Source organism: Schistocerca serialis, chromosome 5 (assembly GCF_023864345.2).
Source record: "Schistocerca serialis cubense isolate TAMUIC-IGC-003099 chromosome 5, iqSchSeri2.2, whole genome shotgun sequence".
Taxonomy (NCBI): Eukaryota; Metazoa; Arthropoda; class Insecta; order Orthoptera; family Acrididae; genus Schistocerca; species Schistocerca serialis.
The window spans coordinates 402,545,865-402,562,355 of NC_064642.1; the positions used below are offsets into that span (position 1 = coordinate 402,545,865).

General features: G+C 40.0%; 1 protein-coding gene across 2 annotated transcripts in view; it reads right to left on the reverse strand.

Annotated features, from left to right (window-relative positions):
- Positions 1-4,049: 4,049 nt before the first annotated feature.
- The window catches only part of LOC126481310 (putative glycerol kinase 5), a 380,514-nt gene continuing 368,072 nt past the window's right edge, over positions 4,050-16,491 (reverse strand). For both annotated transcript variants that reach the window (XM_050104967.1, XM_050104966.1), the window contains one exon: positions 4,050-5,811. In XM_050104967.1, the coding sequence (XP_049960924.1) occupies positions 5,651-5,811 (161 nt within the window). In that variant the 3' untranslated portion in view covers positions 4,050-5,650. The remainder of the gene's footprint in view (positions 5,812-16,491) is intronic.

A 16,491-nucleotide genomic window follows, 5' to 3' on the forward strand; every position in this document is an offset into this window, starting at 1 on the left:
ATTGTGGACACCCTCCTGCCATTGTTCCCATCTACTAGTACCTGCAATCATCCTAGCTACTTTCATATCCGTAACCTCAACCTTGTTGATAAGGTAACCTGAATCCACCCAGCTTTTGCTCCCATACAACAAAGTTGGTCGAAAGATTGAACAGTGCACAGATAACTTAGTCTTGGTACTGACTTCCTTCTTGCAGAAGAGAGTAGATCGTAGCTGAGCACTCACTGCATTAGCTTTGCTACACCTCGCTTCCAGTTCTTTCACTATGTTGCCTTAGTCCCCCTTAAACATCCCAACAACCACCACCACCACTATGTTGCCATCCTGTGAGAATATGCATCCTAAGTACTTGAAACTGTCCACCTGTTCTAACTTTGTTCCTCCTATTTGGCACTCGATCCGTTTATATTTCTTTCCCACTGACATTACTTTCGTTTTGGAGATGCTAATCTTCATACCATAGTCCTTACATTTCCGATCTAGCTCTGAAATATTACTTTGCAAACTTTCAATCGAATCTGCCATCACAACTAAGTCATCCGCATATGCAAGACTGCTTATTTTGTGTTCACATATCTTAATCTCACCCAGCCAGTCTATTGTTTTCAACATATGATCCATAAATAATATGAACAACAGTGGAGACAGGTTGCAGCCTTGTCTTACCCCTGAAACTACTCTGAACCATGAACTCAATTTACCGTCAACTCTAACTGCTGCCTGACTATCCATGTAAAGACCTTTAATTGCTTGCAAAAGTTTGCCTCCTATTCCATAATCTTATAGAACAGACAATAACTTCCTCCTAGGAACCCGGTCATATGCCTTTTCTAGATCTATAAAGCATAGATACAATTCCCTGTTCCACTCATAACACTTCTCCATTATTTGCTGTAAGCTAAAGATCTGGTCCTGACAACCTCTAAGAGGCCTAAACCCACACTGATTTTCATCCAATTGGTCCCCAACTAATACTCGCACTTTCCTTTCAACAATACCTGAGAAGATTTTACCCACAACACTGATTAAAGAGATACCTCTATAGTTGTTACAATCTTTTCTGTTTCCATGTTTAAAGATTGGTGTGATTACTGCTTTTGTCCAGTCTGATGGAACCTGTCCCGACTCCCAGGCCATTTCAATTATCCTGTGTAGCCATTTAAGACCTGACTTTCCACTGTATTTGATGAGTTCCGACTTAATTTCATCCACCCCAGCCGCTTTATTGCACTGCAATCTATTGACCATTTTTTCAACTTCCTCAAATGTGATCCTATTTCCATCATCATTCCTATCCCATTCTACCTCGAAATCTGAAACATTACTGATCGCATTTTCACCTACATTGAGCAACTCTTCAAAATATTCCCTCCATCTGCCCAAGGCATCCACAGGATTCACCAGCAGTTTTCCTGACCTGTCCAAAATACTTGTCATTTCCTTATTACCTCCCTTTCGAAGACTGCTAATTACACTCCAGAATGGTTTTCCAGCAGCTTGACCCATAGTCTCCAACCTGTTTCCAAAGTCTTCCCACGATTTCTTCTAGGATGCTGCAATTATCTGTTTGGCTTTGTTTCTTTCTTCAACATAACTTTCTCTGTCTACCTGGGTTCTGGTTTGTAGCCATTTTTGATACGCCTTCTTTTTCCTTTTACAGGCTGCCTTGACTGTATCATTCCACCAAGCTGTTTGCTTCATCCTACTTTTACACACTACTGTTCCAAGACATTCTTTAGCCACTTCTAGTACTGTGTCCCTGTACCTTGTCCATTCCTTTTCCAATGACTGTAATTGACTACATTCAACTAACTGGTACCTTTCTGAGATCGCTGTTATGTACTTGTGCCTGATTTCCTTATCCTGAAGTTTCTCCACTCTTATCATCCTACAAATGGACCTGACCTCCTGCACTTTCGGCCTCACAATCCCAATTTCACTGCAGATTAAATAATGATCAGTGTCATCAAAGAATCCCCTGAATACACGTGTGTCTCTCACAGCCTTCCTGAATTCCTGATCTGTTATTATATAGTCAATGACAGATCTGGTTCCCCTGCCTTCCCAAGTATACCAGTGAATGTTCTTATGTTTAAAAAAGGAGTTTGTGATTACTAAGCCCATACTGGCACAGAAATCCAAGAGTTGTTTCCCGTTCCTGTTGGCCTCCATATCCTCTCCAAATTTACCCATAACCTTTTCATACCCTTCTGTTCGATTTCCAATCCTGGCGTTAAAATCACCCATGAGCAGAACACTGTCCTTGTCCTTTACTCTAACAACTACATCACTGAGTACCTCATAAAAACTATCCATATTATCTTGATCTGTCCCTTCACAATGCGAATATACTGACACAATCCTAATTTTCTTGCTAGACACTGTCAAATCTATCCACATCAGTCGTTCGTTTACATACCTTATTGCAACTACACTGGGTTCCATTTCTTTCCTGATGTAAAGCCCTACACCCCATTGTGCTATTCCTGCTTTGACTCCTGACAGGTAGACCTTGTATTCTCCCACTTCCTCTTCTTTCTCACCCCTTACCCGAATGTCACTAACAGCTAAAACGTCCAGCCCCATCTTACTTGCAGCCTCTGCCAGCTCTACCTTCTTCCCAGAGTAGCCCCCATTGATATTAATAGCTCCCCATCTCATTACCATTTGTTTGCCAAGTCGTATCTTTGGAGTCCCTGGTTTGTCAGTTAGAGGTGGGACTCCGTCACCTCCAAAGGTCCGAGTCATTTTGCTCTGATTGTTGCCAGCATCATATTTAAAGTACCAGGGAAGCAGGTTGCTAGCCTTACTTGCCCCGAGTCCCATTGGGTTTTACCCCTAACGGCTGAGGCACTAACCGGTGGATTTGGTAGTCTTTGCCGTATGAGCACAAAGGTGACCACGACTCAGAATATGTCCGAGATGCTCAGCCTTATTCCAAAGTAACTGGTATCCCGACTGTCGGGACCACTTACTTGGCCACTCATACATTGCCCGTGGTTCATGAACTAGGACATGACTACAGGAACCCACACCATGAACCACAGTATATTGAGTACCTACTTATAAAAACTGAGAATCCAGGAGATATGTATCTACATCATCATGCTTCACACAGAGATCTGTGAGTTTCCATGTCCTCTTTGACATCTTGCAGAGCATCTCAGGACTTAAACTTCAAAAGGATTCCTCAACATTTTTTTGCAGTTTTTCCATTAATCTTATACCAACATTCAGCCAAGCCACATTTTCAGCTCCTTATTTCCCAAGTTCTAATCTGATGTCTTAACTCATACACCAACTCATGCTGGAGAAATATAATGCTGAGTAATGAAGCAAACTGCACAAGTTTGATAATAACAGAGTCCAAGACAGTGTTAAGTATCCAAATTAATTACTGTTGATGACTGATGCCTCTGCGTCAACTTCAAACTGGATTTCCACGTGGTGAAAAACAAGTGTGGCATTAAGTTGTTTCGAGGCAGACTAGACAGAATTTTTCTCATGCTAACAAGTGTGTCCAATATTCTGGGGGTTTAGGCCATTTATACTATCAGAAACACTATCGACACATTTCCAAGTTAGAGCACCTCAAAGAAAACGATGACTCCTTCTGTTCATACAGATTTGTGACACTGTGGTTATATCCTGACATATGGAAGACTGCTTTCATTGCAGTATCCCATATTTTAATGCATATTTGCAGCTAAATCTGTGCTGATTGGCCAGATATGCCACTCTCAGAAAAAAGTAGAAACTAATATAACATAAGTGCACAATGTTATTTTTGAGATATGGATCTCTCTTCACCCCTCCCCCCATTTCCTTCTTCCAGAAAGCTGGTGCTGTCCTAATACATTTTAGTATCCTATTCTCCTGGTATGTTTCCACTTTTCGGTTTTTTTAGACTGTCTCCTGCAAAATGAAGACATAGGCAAGAATGAAATATAAAATTTAACGCTTAAATAAGCTTTTACAATGGCAGGTTACAATAAAAAATGATAAAACAAAGCAAATATACAATAACAAATGGTAAAACAAAGCAAATGAAGATATTTTTTTATTCTGTAAACAAGTATAACAATATCAAAGAACAAAGATGTATAAACGAGAAAAATACTGTCTTATTTTTATTAACAACAACAACAATAATGAGCAATACGGTATTAAGAAACCAACTCCAGTTGCTTGAAAAATTCATTAGTCAGTTACAATGTTTCACATTTCCGTTTTTGCAGTTATACTGACAGCTGAATTTTATTTCACCTCAACAAAACATTTTAAGATGAAACTTAATTATGTTAATGTCAAGACATAAACAAATTCAGCCATTGCTGTACCTACAAAGAATGAAACATTGTTAGTGATTAATAAATCATTCATCAAAATTTTACAGTCACACATGTGAATCAGAATAAACATAGTAATGAGCAAGATTGAAAAATCTTAATTTGATTCAATTAAAAACACCCAAAAGCCCCATAAATATTATGGAGCATATTCAACAAGGCATATAAAATATTCAACAATTGTGAAACTTGTCTAGCACACATTTGCACTCACATATGCAGAAATTAACAATGACAAAAACGGATGCTCCAAAGTGAACAAACATATGTAACAAAAATTGTGTCACAGTTAAACAAATACATAAAATACTCTTCTAGTGAATGAAAATCTAACAGGTAATATTGTCATTAAACAATCATTACTAATTCTTGCTCTCAGTAAGTGGACATAGTTAAAATATGGTCCAGGTCGAACTGTAAATATAAAACATCAGGCTAAAAACAATAAAGTTATACTTATCATTTTCAGTTTATCACTGGTACTTGGACTATTTAATCATCTTTTGGGCTTCAACACAAAATATGTATGGCACAATACTACTTCACACTGTTTATTTAAGCTTACTAAAATACTATTTTGATTTCGAGAGTCTTTTGCTCAATGCAAAAGGGACAAATATAAGAAAAATAAATCCGTTCTCATACTTTAAGATATATATGACACTATAACTCACATGTTTATCAGGTAAACAACCAGGATACTGCATGAAGGAACACATGGGGTACAGTGTCATTTGATTACATCTTTCCTTTCACAGTTGCTGACCAGAATTCACTGTGTTTTTAGATTATGTATATTCCTACCAGGGGATTTTGAACCAGTCATGTACTAAGAAGAATACCACTACACAAAACATGTGGACATTACAGTACTATCAGAGCAGCAGGAAGTGTTCCTTTCCTTTGAAAGCTCCCTATCTGATAACCAACAGCATTTAATGATTTATTTACACAAACAAAACATAAATGATTTGATTGGACTGTGTAAATCTCATAATTGGCATAATATCTTTAAGATTTTCAGTACCAGCAAATTCATTAATTTGGTTTGTACTGTACTAACCTCCACAAAATTCATCAAAGTGTGTCACATAAAATATAAAATACCAGACCTCCAGATGATTATTAGTGTAGAAAAATAGTTTGTTTTTTACATAATATTTTAAAACTATTCAATCTGCATTATCAAAAATAATTCACATCTTCATGGCAGTGTAAAATTATTCAGTCTGAGTTACATGTCACCTGGAAGTTATAATGTGGGAAGCACAACATATTGCAGACGGACAAAACATCACAGCCTATTTATTGCTTGGTAATGGATACCAATCTAAGAAACGTTCCATAGCATCTCTCCAGCGAGCTAAAGTGCTTTCATATCTTCGTCGTACTTCTTGCCTTGGCTCGAAAACATCTCTGACTTTCCTAAGTTTGCAGAGGTCGTTCTTTGACTTCCATACACCTAAAACAGAAACATACAAAATTTGTCCTTTCTGTAGTTAAACAAAAAAAAAAAAAGAAATTCAAAGAGCAAGTTGCACCAAAAACATTGCACTATGAGGGACACAGAGATGAAACAGTCCTGGTTAAAATGGGACAGATGAAGAAATTAATAATATGTTCAATAGGTCATTTAAAATCATTCATTGCATCATACTGAATAGATGGCAAAATAATATTCTCATTTAAAGCAGAGGTTAGGTATCAGCAAACACAGAAATATGACAAGCCCTAACTTCACCATATTAAACTATGGTCATTTAAAATCATTCATTGCATCATACTGAACAGATGGCAAAATAATACTCTCATTTAAACCAGAGGTTAGGTATCAGCAAACACAGAAATATGACAAGCCCTAACTTCACCATATTAAACTATTCAACACATGCCATCTACACGCAAATCACTCTTATGCAGGGCAAGTAAGTTCCCTATCGAACCCATCTGAGAGGAAAACTGAAATGAACACAGATAAACTCTCACAACACTCATCATAATACAGACAACATCCACAAAACTTAGATTACGGATTAAAGAGATAAAGTACATAAACTATTCTGGAATAAAACATTAAAATTTGTTTCTGAAAAGAAAATACGAAAAGGAAAGAGAAAGAGAAAAGAAACGAAAAATACAGTACGGTAAGAGACGGGCTGGTAACCAACCTCAATCAATCAGCTTAAAATCACAAAGTTTGCCCATTTTTTTAATGAACACAAGTCAACCATCAAGCTCTAAATCAGCCAGGCAAGCAAGAATATTGAAATACAGTAGAGTGTCGATTATCCAAAGTAATTGGGGGACATGGGTGTTCGGAAAACTGGTTTGTTCGGATAATCGAACTGTACATGTTTATTTGCCAAAAAGAAGTACTGAACAGTAAATTTATTCATAAAAAACAAGCATATCTTTTAGTATTACAAAGTAATATACAAAGGCAACTTCAGTAGGAATATATAGTAATAATCTCGTACTTGTCCCTCATAGAAAGGACAACACATTTACATTTAAGCATTTTGTATCGTCAAGTTCACTTCTTCACGCAGCAGCACACAAGTGGTCGTAACAGAGAACAGAAGGTGACTGTTTGCACCGTGAGAAGCTCTTCTTTGGGGTGCGCAAACCTTCAAACTGCGTGGAGCGGCATGCCTCAACTCTAAGCTCGCGCAGCTGTTGCTGTGAACAGCTTTGATACTGCTGCTACTTCTACTGCCATTGCCAAGCCGACAGAAGTGTGCTGATTGTTGAAACACAGCGACTGGTGGCTTGGCCGGTCAGCAGCGCCTTGTGAAGGCCCCATTAGAAGCAATGTTCCACCAGCGGTGCCCAGTGCGGCGACTACTGTGGGAAACTTGCTTTGGGAGTGAGGGGGATGATGGATGGTAGGGTGGGACAGTAACAGGTGCAAGCAAGTACACAGTTCGGTTAAGCGGTCGTTCGGTTGACCGACGTTCGGATAATCGACGGTCTACTGTATTCCTCATAAAACCAATATTACATATACAAAAGCTTAACAAATCACTCATGGTCACACACATCAGAGGGTCAAACAATAGTATCACAGGAAGAAATTCTGCAGATATTAAGCTCTCAAGAAATTTAATGAGAAGCACCTATCTAGTAGCATGTAGCACTCCATTTCATCCTGATGATGGGAGTGATGCATTATGGTGTTGTTTTCACAAGGATTGTCAGCTGTCCAGATCCTTGATTGGGCAGCTAATAACCAGTTCCAAACATATGTCGCAGATATTGTACACAGCGTAGAGATAAGAGAAAAATAAGTCTGAACTTCCAAGGAAAATTTTCAACTGGTCCATGTGGGATAGAATTATACCAAACACAAAGAAAATAAATGTCATGAATTTCAGTTTGAAGAAGGAAAATGGAAATGTCAAATTAAGTTGAACTGGTACCTATATATATTGTCTAACAAACACAAGGGTTCTAGAAACAAATACTAATTGTCCATTGAAGTATTGTGAATATGTAAACATCCTTGTGAACAGACCATCATTATCACATTATTATTCTTAGTTTCATGTTGTCATTGTTAATAGCCAGTGCCTTTCAGTTACATATTTTTCATAAGCAGGTAACATACAATTCTTAGCTATGGAATTCTTTTTAGAGGAACAAATGCATAAACTATTAAAATGTTTTCAAATTACATTAAAGGGCCATAAGAATACTAACTAAAACAGTCATTAGGCTCACTGCAAACGTCTGCTAAAAACTTTTGAGAGTTTAACTACATCACATAAATGTGGTAATGGAAAGCTTTCCTACATGAGACCTTTCACAAGCTTATCCCATTCTATCTGGGACAGGGCCACCTGTGAAAGTAGTCATGTCATATACCAGCTCTGCTGCAATTTCTGTGCAACATTTTACATGGAATACATTTCTCTCGGTAACATATTTAAGAGATTAACACTGCATGTTTACAGGTTAATGTAAGCGCAAGATAAGCCACAGCAAATATGAAATGCTGCTACATTAATAACCAGAGTAGCCACCAGAATGTTGAATGCAAGCATGCAAATGTGTGTGCACGCATTGTGTTGTACAGGTGCTGGATGTCATTTTGGGGAATGGAGATCGTAAGAGATGGAAAAGACCCACCGTGGTTCAACAACCAAGTTAGAAAACTGCTATGGAAGCAAGGGAACTTCGCAGCAAAATAAACATACCCAAAGTCTTGCAGACAAACAAAAATTACGCGAAGCGAAATGTAGTGTGAGGAGGGCTATGCGAGAGGCGTTCAATGAATTTGAAAGTAAAGTTCTATGTACTGACTTGGCAGAAAATCCTAAGAAATTTTGGTCTTATGTCATAGCAGTAGGTGGATCAAAACAAAATGTCCAGACACTCTGTGACCAAAATGGTGCTGAAACAGAGGATGACAGACTAAAGGCCAAAATACTAAACGTCTTTTTCCAAAGCTTTTCCACAAAGGAAGACTGCACTGTAGTTCCTTCTCTAGATTGTCGCACAGATGACAAAATGGTAGATATCGAAATAGATGACAGAGGGGTAGAAAAACAATTAAAATCGCTAAAAAGAGGAAAGGCCGCTGGACCTGATGGGATAACAGTTCGATTTTACACAGAGTACGCGAAAGAACTTGCCCCCCTTCTTGCAGCGGTGTACCGTAGGTCTCTAGAAGAGCGTAGCATTCCAAAGGATTGGAAAAGGGCACAGACCATCCCCGTTTTCAAGAAGGGACGTCGAACAGATGTGCAGAACTATAGACTTATATCCCTAACGTCGATCAGTTGTAGAATTTTGGAACACCTATTGAGTTCGAGTATAATGACTTTTCTGGAGACTAGAAATCTACTCTGTAGGAATCAGCATGAGTTACGAAAAAGACGATCATGTGAAACCCAGCTCACGCTATTAGTCCACGAGACTCAGAGAGCCATAGACATGGGTTCCCAGGTAGATGCCGTGTTTCTTGACTGCCACAAGGTGTTCGATACAGTTCCCCACAGTCGTTAATGAACAAAGTAAGAGTATGTGGAGTATCAGACCAATTGTGGGATTGGATTGAAGAGTTCCTAGATAACAGAACGCAGCATGTCATTCTCAATGGAGAGAAGTGTTTCGAAGTAAGAGTGATTTCAGGTGTGCCACAGGGGAGTGTCGTAGGACCGTTGCTATTCACAATATACATAAATGACCTTGTGGATAACATCGGAAGTTCACTGAGGCTTTTTGTGGATAATGCTCTATTATAACGAGAGGTTGTAACAATGGAAAATTGTACTGAAATGCAGGAGGATCTGCAACGAATTGACGCACGGTGCAGGGAATGGCAATTGAATCTCAATGTAGGCAAGTGTAATGTGCTGTGAATACACAGAAAGAAAGATTCTTTATCATTTAGCTACAATATAGCACGTCAGCAACTGGAAGCAGTTAATTCCATAAATTATCTGGGAGTAGGCATTAGGAGTGATTTAAAATGGAATGATCATATAAAGTTGATGGTCGGTAAAGCAGATGCCAGACTGAGATTCATTGGAAGAACCCTAAGGAAATGCAATCTGAAAACAGAGGAAGTAGGTTACAGTACACTTTTTTGCGCACTGCTTGAATATTGCTCACCAGTGTGGGATCCATACCAGATAGGGTTGATAGAAGAGATGGAGAAGATCCAATGGAGAGCAGCGCACTTTGTTACAGGATCATTTAGTAATCGCAAAAGCGTTTCGGAGATGATAGATAAACCCCAGTGGAAGACTCTGCAGGAGAGACGCTCAGTAGCTCGGTACGGGCTTTTGTTGAAGTTTCGAGAACATACATTCACTGAGGAGTCAAGCAGTATATTGCTCCCTCCTACGTATATCTCGTGAAGAGACCGAGAAGATAAAATCAGAGAGATTAGAGCCCACACAGGGCATACCGACAATCTTTCTTGCCACGAACAATACGAGACTGGAATAGAAGGGAGAACTGATAGAGGTACTCAAAGTACCCTCCACCACACACCGTCAGGTGGCTTGCGGAGTATGGATGTAGATGTCCATGCTTGTCACACTTCGTCAGTCAATACAGGGGCAGCTAATGCTATTTGTGGATGACGCTGGAGTTGCCATCCAATTATGTCACGTGTGTTCTCAATTGGAGACAAATCTGGGGATCAAGCTGTCCAAGACAACATGTTGAAACTCGGTACGGCATGTTGGGTTGCACAGCGGCATGTGGGGAAACATTATTCTGTTGGGAAACACCCCTCTGGAATGATGCTCATGAATGGCACACAACCGGTTAAAAGACCAGATTGACATACAAATTTGTTGTCATGGTGAGTGGCGTAACTACGAGAGTTCTCCTGCCGTCATACGAAATTACATCCCTGACCGTAACTCAACATGTAGGTCCAAAATGTCTAGCATGGAGACAGGCTGGTTGCAGGCCTTCAGCTGGCCTCCTCCCAACCAACACATGGCCGTCACTGGCACCAAGGCAGAACCAGCTTTTGTTGGAAAACACAACAGATCCCCATTCTGCCTTACACCATTGAGGTTCCAGGTAGCGGTTTTAGGCCAATGGAATGCAGGCTACAGGACATCTAGCTCAGAGCTGTCCTTGAAGTAACCTATTAGTAAGAGTTTGTTGTATCAGTGTGGTGCCAACTACTGCTCAGATTGCTGCTGCAGTTGCAGTACAATGCACCAGAGTCATACACCATACATGATGCCCTTCCCTTTCGGTAGTGCCCCGTGGCTGTCTGGAGCTCGGTTTTCTTGCGACTGTATATTCCTCTGACCACCACTGCCAGCAACCATGTTCAGTGGCTACATTTTTGCCAAGACTCTCTGCATTATTGCAGAAGGAACATCCAGCTTCTGATAGCCCTATTACACAACCTCCTTCAGATTCAGTGAGGTGTTGATAATGGCATCTTTGTTGCCTTGAAGGCAACTTGCCTGTTCAGTCTCAAAGGTAACTAATGCTCATGCCTATTACAGTATGCATTTAAAGCCAACCTGATTTGCATCCTCATAGTGGTGCTACTAGCACCACTCTTATGTGACAAGCGTAAAATTTGAATAGACATCATCTTTCAGATAAACTTTTGTTTATGTCGCACAACTCCTTCTTGGTACTGAGATTCTTTTCTTCCGTCAGTGTATATAGATGGGAGGTGTCCTGCAACAAATCTTCCATTCCCAAATCTTTCTGGCCTTGATCTCTGCTAGCCCCCTGCCCTATTCCTTCCCCACCCTGTCTGAGGACCCTAACTTCACTCATCCTGCACCCAAGCCATATTTCCTTCCTCTCTTTGTCACTCCATCCAATCAATTCCTCTACATAATCATCATTGCACACTGTATGAACTTAGCTGTGCTAGCGCACCTGCTGCCTCCCTCTGCGCTATCAAAGACTGGTTCCCCTCTCTCCCTCCCATTCCAACTTCTTTGCTCACCCTGTCCACCAAACACAACCCCTAGCCCCAGGCAAGCTGCATTACTGCAGTCCTTGTACAGAGTGTTCAATCGACACAGCATAGCTGAGCAGGTATGCATGGGTGTGTGTGTGCGTGTGTTTGTGTACTCTAGCCTAAAAAAAGGATTTGTTCAAACACTAGCAAAGTTTTCAGTTTCTCTGTGCGCATGTTAACAACTACAAGTCTCTACTATTTGGTGAATTGTTACCTTTATTCATGTGTTGTTGTTGTTGTTATTGTGGTCTTCAGTCCTGAGACTGGTTTGATGCAGCTCTCCATGCTACTCTATCCTGTGCAAGCTGCTTCATCTCCCAGTACCTGCTGCAACCTACATCCTTCTGAATCTGATTAGTGTATTCATCTTTTGGTCTCCCTCTATGATTTTTACCCTCCACGCTGCCATCCAATACTAAATTGGTGATCCCTTGATGCCTACGAACATGTTCTACCAACCGATCCCTTCTTCTAGTCAAGTTGTGCCACAAACTTCTCTTCTCCCCAATCCTATTCAACAACTCCTCATCAGTTATGTGATCCACCCATCTAATCTTCAGCATTCTTCTGTAGCACCACATTTCAAAAGCATTTATTCTCTTCTTGTCTAAACTATTTATCGTCCATGTTTCACTTCCATACATGGCTACACTCCATACAAATACTTTCAGAAACGACTTCCTGACACTTAAATCTATACTCGATGCACTCGGGAGGACGATGGTTCAATCCCGCGTTCGGCCATTCTGATTTAGGTTTTCCATGATTTCCCTAAATCGCTCCACGCAAATGCCGGGATGGTTCCTTTGAAAGGGCACGGCTGACTTCCTTCCCTAATCCGATGAGACCGATGACCTCGCTGTCTGTTCTCCTCCCCAAACAACCCAACCCTATACTCGATGTTAACAAATTTCTCTTCTTCAGAAACGCTTTCCTTGCCATTGCCAGTCTACATTTTATATCCTCACTACTTCGACCATCATCAGTTATTTTGCTCCCCAAATAGCAAAACTCATTTACTACTTTAAGTGTCTCATTTCTTAATCTAATACCCTCAGCATCAGCCAACTTAATTCGACTATATTCCATTATCCTCGTTTTGCTTTTGTTGATGTTGATATTATATCCTCCTTTCAAGACACTATCCATTCCGTTCAACTGCTCTTCCAAGTCCTTTACTGTCTCTGACAGAATTACAATGTCATCAGCAAACCTCAAAGTTTTTATTTCTTCCCCATGGATTTTAATACCTACTCCGAATTTTTCTTTTGTTTCCTTTACTGCCTGCTCAATATTCAGATTGAATAACATCGGGGAGAGGCTACAACCCAGTCTCACTCCCTTCCCAACCACTGCTTCCCTTTCATTCCCCTCGACTCTTATAACTGCCATTTGGTTTCTATACAAATTGTAAATACTCTTTCGCTCCCTATATTTTACCCCTGCCACCTTCAGAATTTGAAAGAAAGTATTCCAGTCAACAGTGTCAAAAGCTTTCTCTAAGTCTACAAATGCTAGAAACATAGGTTTGCCTTTCCTTAATCTAGCTTCTAAGATAAGTCGTAGGGTCAGTATTGCCTCACATGTTCCAATATTTCTACGGAATCCAAACTGATCTTCCCCTAGGTCGGCTTCTACTAGTTTTTCCATTCGTCTGTAAATAATTCACGTTATTATTTTGCAGCTGTGACTTATTAAACTGATAGTTCGGTAATTTTCACATCTGTCAACACCTGCTTGCTTTGGGATTGGAGTTATTATATTCTCCTTGAAGTCTGAGGGTATTTCGCCTGTTTGATACATCTTGCTCACCAGACGGTGGAGTTTTGTCAGGACTGGCTCTCCCAAGGCCGTCAGTAGTTCTAATGGAATGTTGTCTACTCCCGGGGCCTTGTTTCGACTCAGCTCTTTCAGTGCTCTGTCAAACTCTTCATGCAGTATCCTATCTCCCATTTATCTTCATCTACATCCTCTTCCATTTCCATAATATTGTCCTCAAGTACATCACCCTTGTATAGACCCTCGATATACTCCTTCCACCTTTCTGCTTTCCCTTCTTTGCTTAGAACTAGGTTTCCATCTGAGCTCGTAATATTCATACACGTGGTTCTCTTTTCTCCAAAGGTCCCTTTAATTTTCCTGTAGGCAGTATCTATCTTATCCCTAGTGAGATAAGCCTCTACATCCTTACATTTATCCTCTAGCCATGCCTGCTTAGCCATTTTGCACTTCCTGTTGATCTCATTTTTGAGACGTTTGTATTCCTTTTGCCTGCTTCATTTCCTGCAATTTTATATTTTCTCCTTTCATCAATCAAATTTAATATTTCTTCTGCTGCCTTCACTACTTCCTCCCTCAAAGCTACCCATTCTTCTTCTACTGTGTTTCTTTCCCCCATTCCTGCCATTTGTTCGCTTACGCTCTCCCTGAAACTCTGTACAACCTCTGGTTCTTTTAGTTTATCCAGGTCCCATCTCCTTAAATTCCCACCTTTTTACAGTTTCTTCAGTTTTAATCTACAGGTCATAACCAACAGATTGTGGTCCGAGTCCACATCTGCCCCTGGAAATGTCTTACAATTTAAAACCTGGTTCCTAAATCTCTGTCTTACCATTATATAATCTATCTGAAATCTGTCAGTATCTCCAGACTTCTTCCATGTATACAATCTTCATTTATGATTCTTGAACCAAGTGTTAGCTATTATTAAGTTGTGCTTTGTGCAAAATTCTACCAGGCGGCTTCCTCTTTCATTTCTTAGCCCCAATCCATATTCACCTACTATGTTTACTTCTCTTCATTTTCCTACTACCAAATTCCAGTCACCCATGACTATTAAATTTTTGTCTCCCTTCACTATCTGAATAATTTCTTTTATTTCATCATACATTTCTTCAATTTCTTCGTCATTTGCAGAGCTAGTTGGCATATAAATTTGTACTACTGTAGTAGGTGTGAGCTTCATGTCTATCTTGGCCACAATAATGTGTTCACTATGCTGTTTGTAGTAGCTTACCCGCATTCCTATTTTTTTTTTATTCATTATGAAACCTACTCTTGCATTACCCCTATTTGACTTTGTATTTATAACCCTCTATTCACCTGACCAAAAGTCTTGTTCCTCCTGCCACCGAACTTCACTAATTCCCACTATATCTAACTTTAACCTATCCATTTCCCTTTTTAAATTTTCTAACCTACCTGCCCGATTAAGGGATCTGACATTCCACGCTCCGATCCGTAGAACGCCAGTTTTCTTTCTCCTGATAACGACGTCCTCTTGAGTAGTTCCCGCCCGGAGATTTGAATGGGGGACTATTTTACCTCCGGAATATTTTACCCATAGGACGCCATCATCATTAACCATACAGTAAAGCTGCATGCCCTCGGGAAAAATTACGGCTGTAGTTTCCCCTTGCTTTCAACCGTTCGCAGTACCAGCACGGCAAGGCTGTTTTGGTTAGTGTTACAAGGCCAGATCAGTCAATCATCCAGACTGTTGCCCCTGCAACTACTGAAAAGGCTGCTGCCCCTCTTCAGGAACCACGCATTTGTCTGGCCTCTCAACAGATACCCTTCCGTTGTGGTTGCACCTACGGTACGGCTATCTGTATCGCTGAGGCACGCAAGCCTCCCCACCAACGGCAAGGTCCATGGTTCACGGGGGGGCTTTATTCATGTAAGTACAGTATTTCTATCAGTTAGTTTTCCACATAAAAAACTCTCATAATTACTGTGAAAACAGACCAGTTGGTGAGTGTGGAACAAGATCCAAACTGAACTTACAGTTGCAAAAGGGGACTAAATATAAAACTCGAAAGAGCATTTTCTATCAAGAAATAAAATTATACATTGAATTGCCAAAGGATATTAAAGAAATTACTAAAACAAACTTATTTAAAAAGTCAGCTGAAAACTACCTCTTAACCACATATCCTATACAGGGAAAGTTACTTGGGTAACACAGTGTAGAGTTTTGGTGAAAAAAAAGCCAAATAAGTAAGTAATAATGAAGCACTCCTATAATTTTACAAAACGTTTTTGCTCTATTTCTTTCTCTTTTTTCTGGAAAATGTTACACTAAATCTCTTCAAAGTTTTATACTAACATCTTATCCTGTATCTGTGGACATCATCTCACTCATAACAGAGGGATACTGACTAGGCTTTACAGGCAAAAAACGGATAGTTGCATTGAATGAAACTGGAATGGAAGATCTTCGTCTAGGTCCTGACATTAGTTAATAGTGTGTACAAAGTGTGTGTAGCACATGCAGTGATTGGTATTCAGAAATAGTAAACAGTGAAGAACTAGCCATTTCCTTAATGAAATATGTGCACATAAAGCATACAGTGACTGATGTTGAGAAATGAATGAACAAAGTATTACTAGCATTTTTACATGCGCTGTTTTCAATGCACTGCCCCAGCAGCCAGAGACACTTGTTGTGTGTATGTGTATGTGTGTGTGTGTGTGTGTGTGTGTGTGTGTGTGTGTGTGTGAGCTACATTTTTTTTGTAATATTGTCTTTATTCCATCCTGTATTTTCCATTGTTTGATTCGGCCCTGTATTTAGTAGGATGGAGGCTCTAAAATTGCCATCCAGGCATCCTGCTTTAGGTTTTCTGTAGTTTGCCAAAGTTACTTCAGGCAAAAGCCAGGATGGTACCTACTATTAGGCTACGT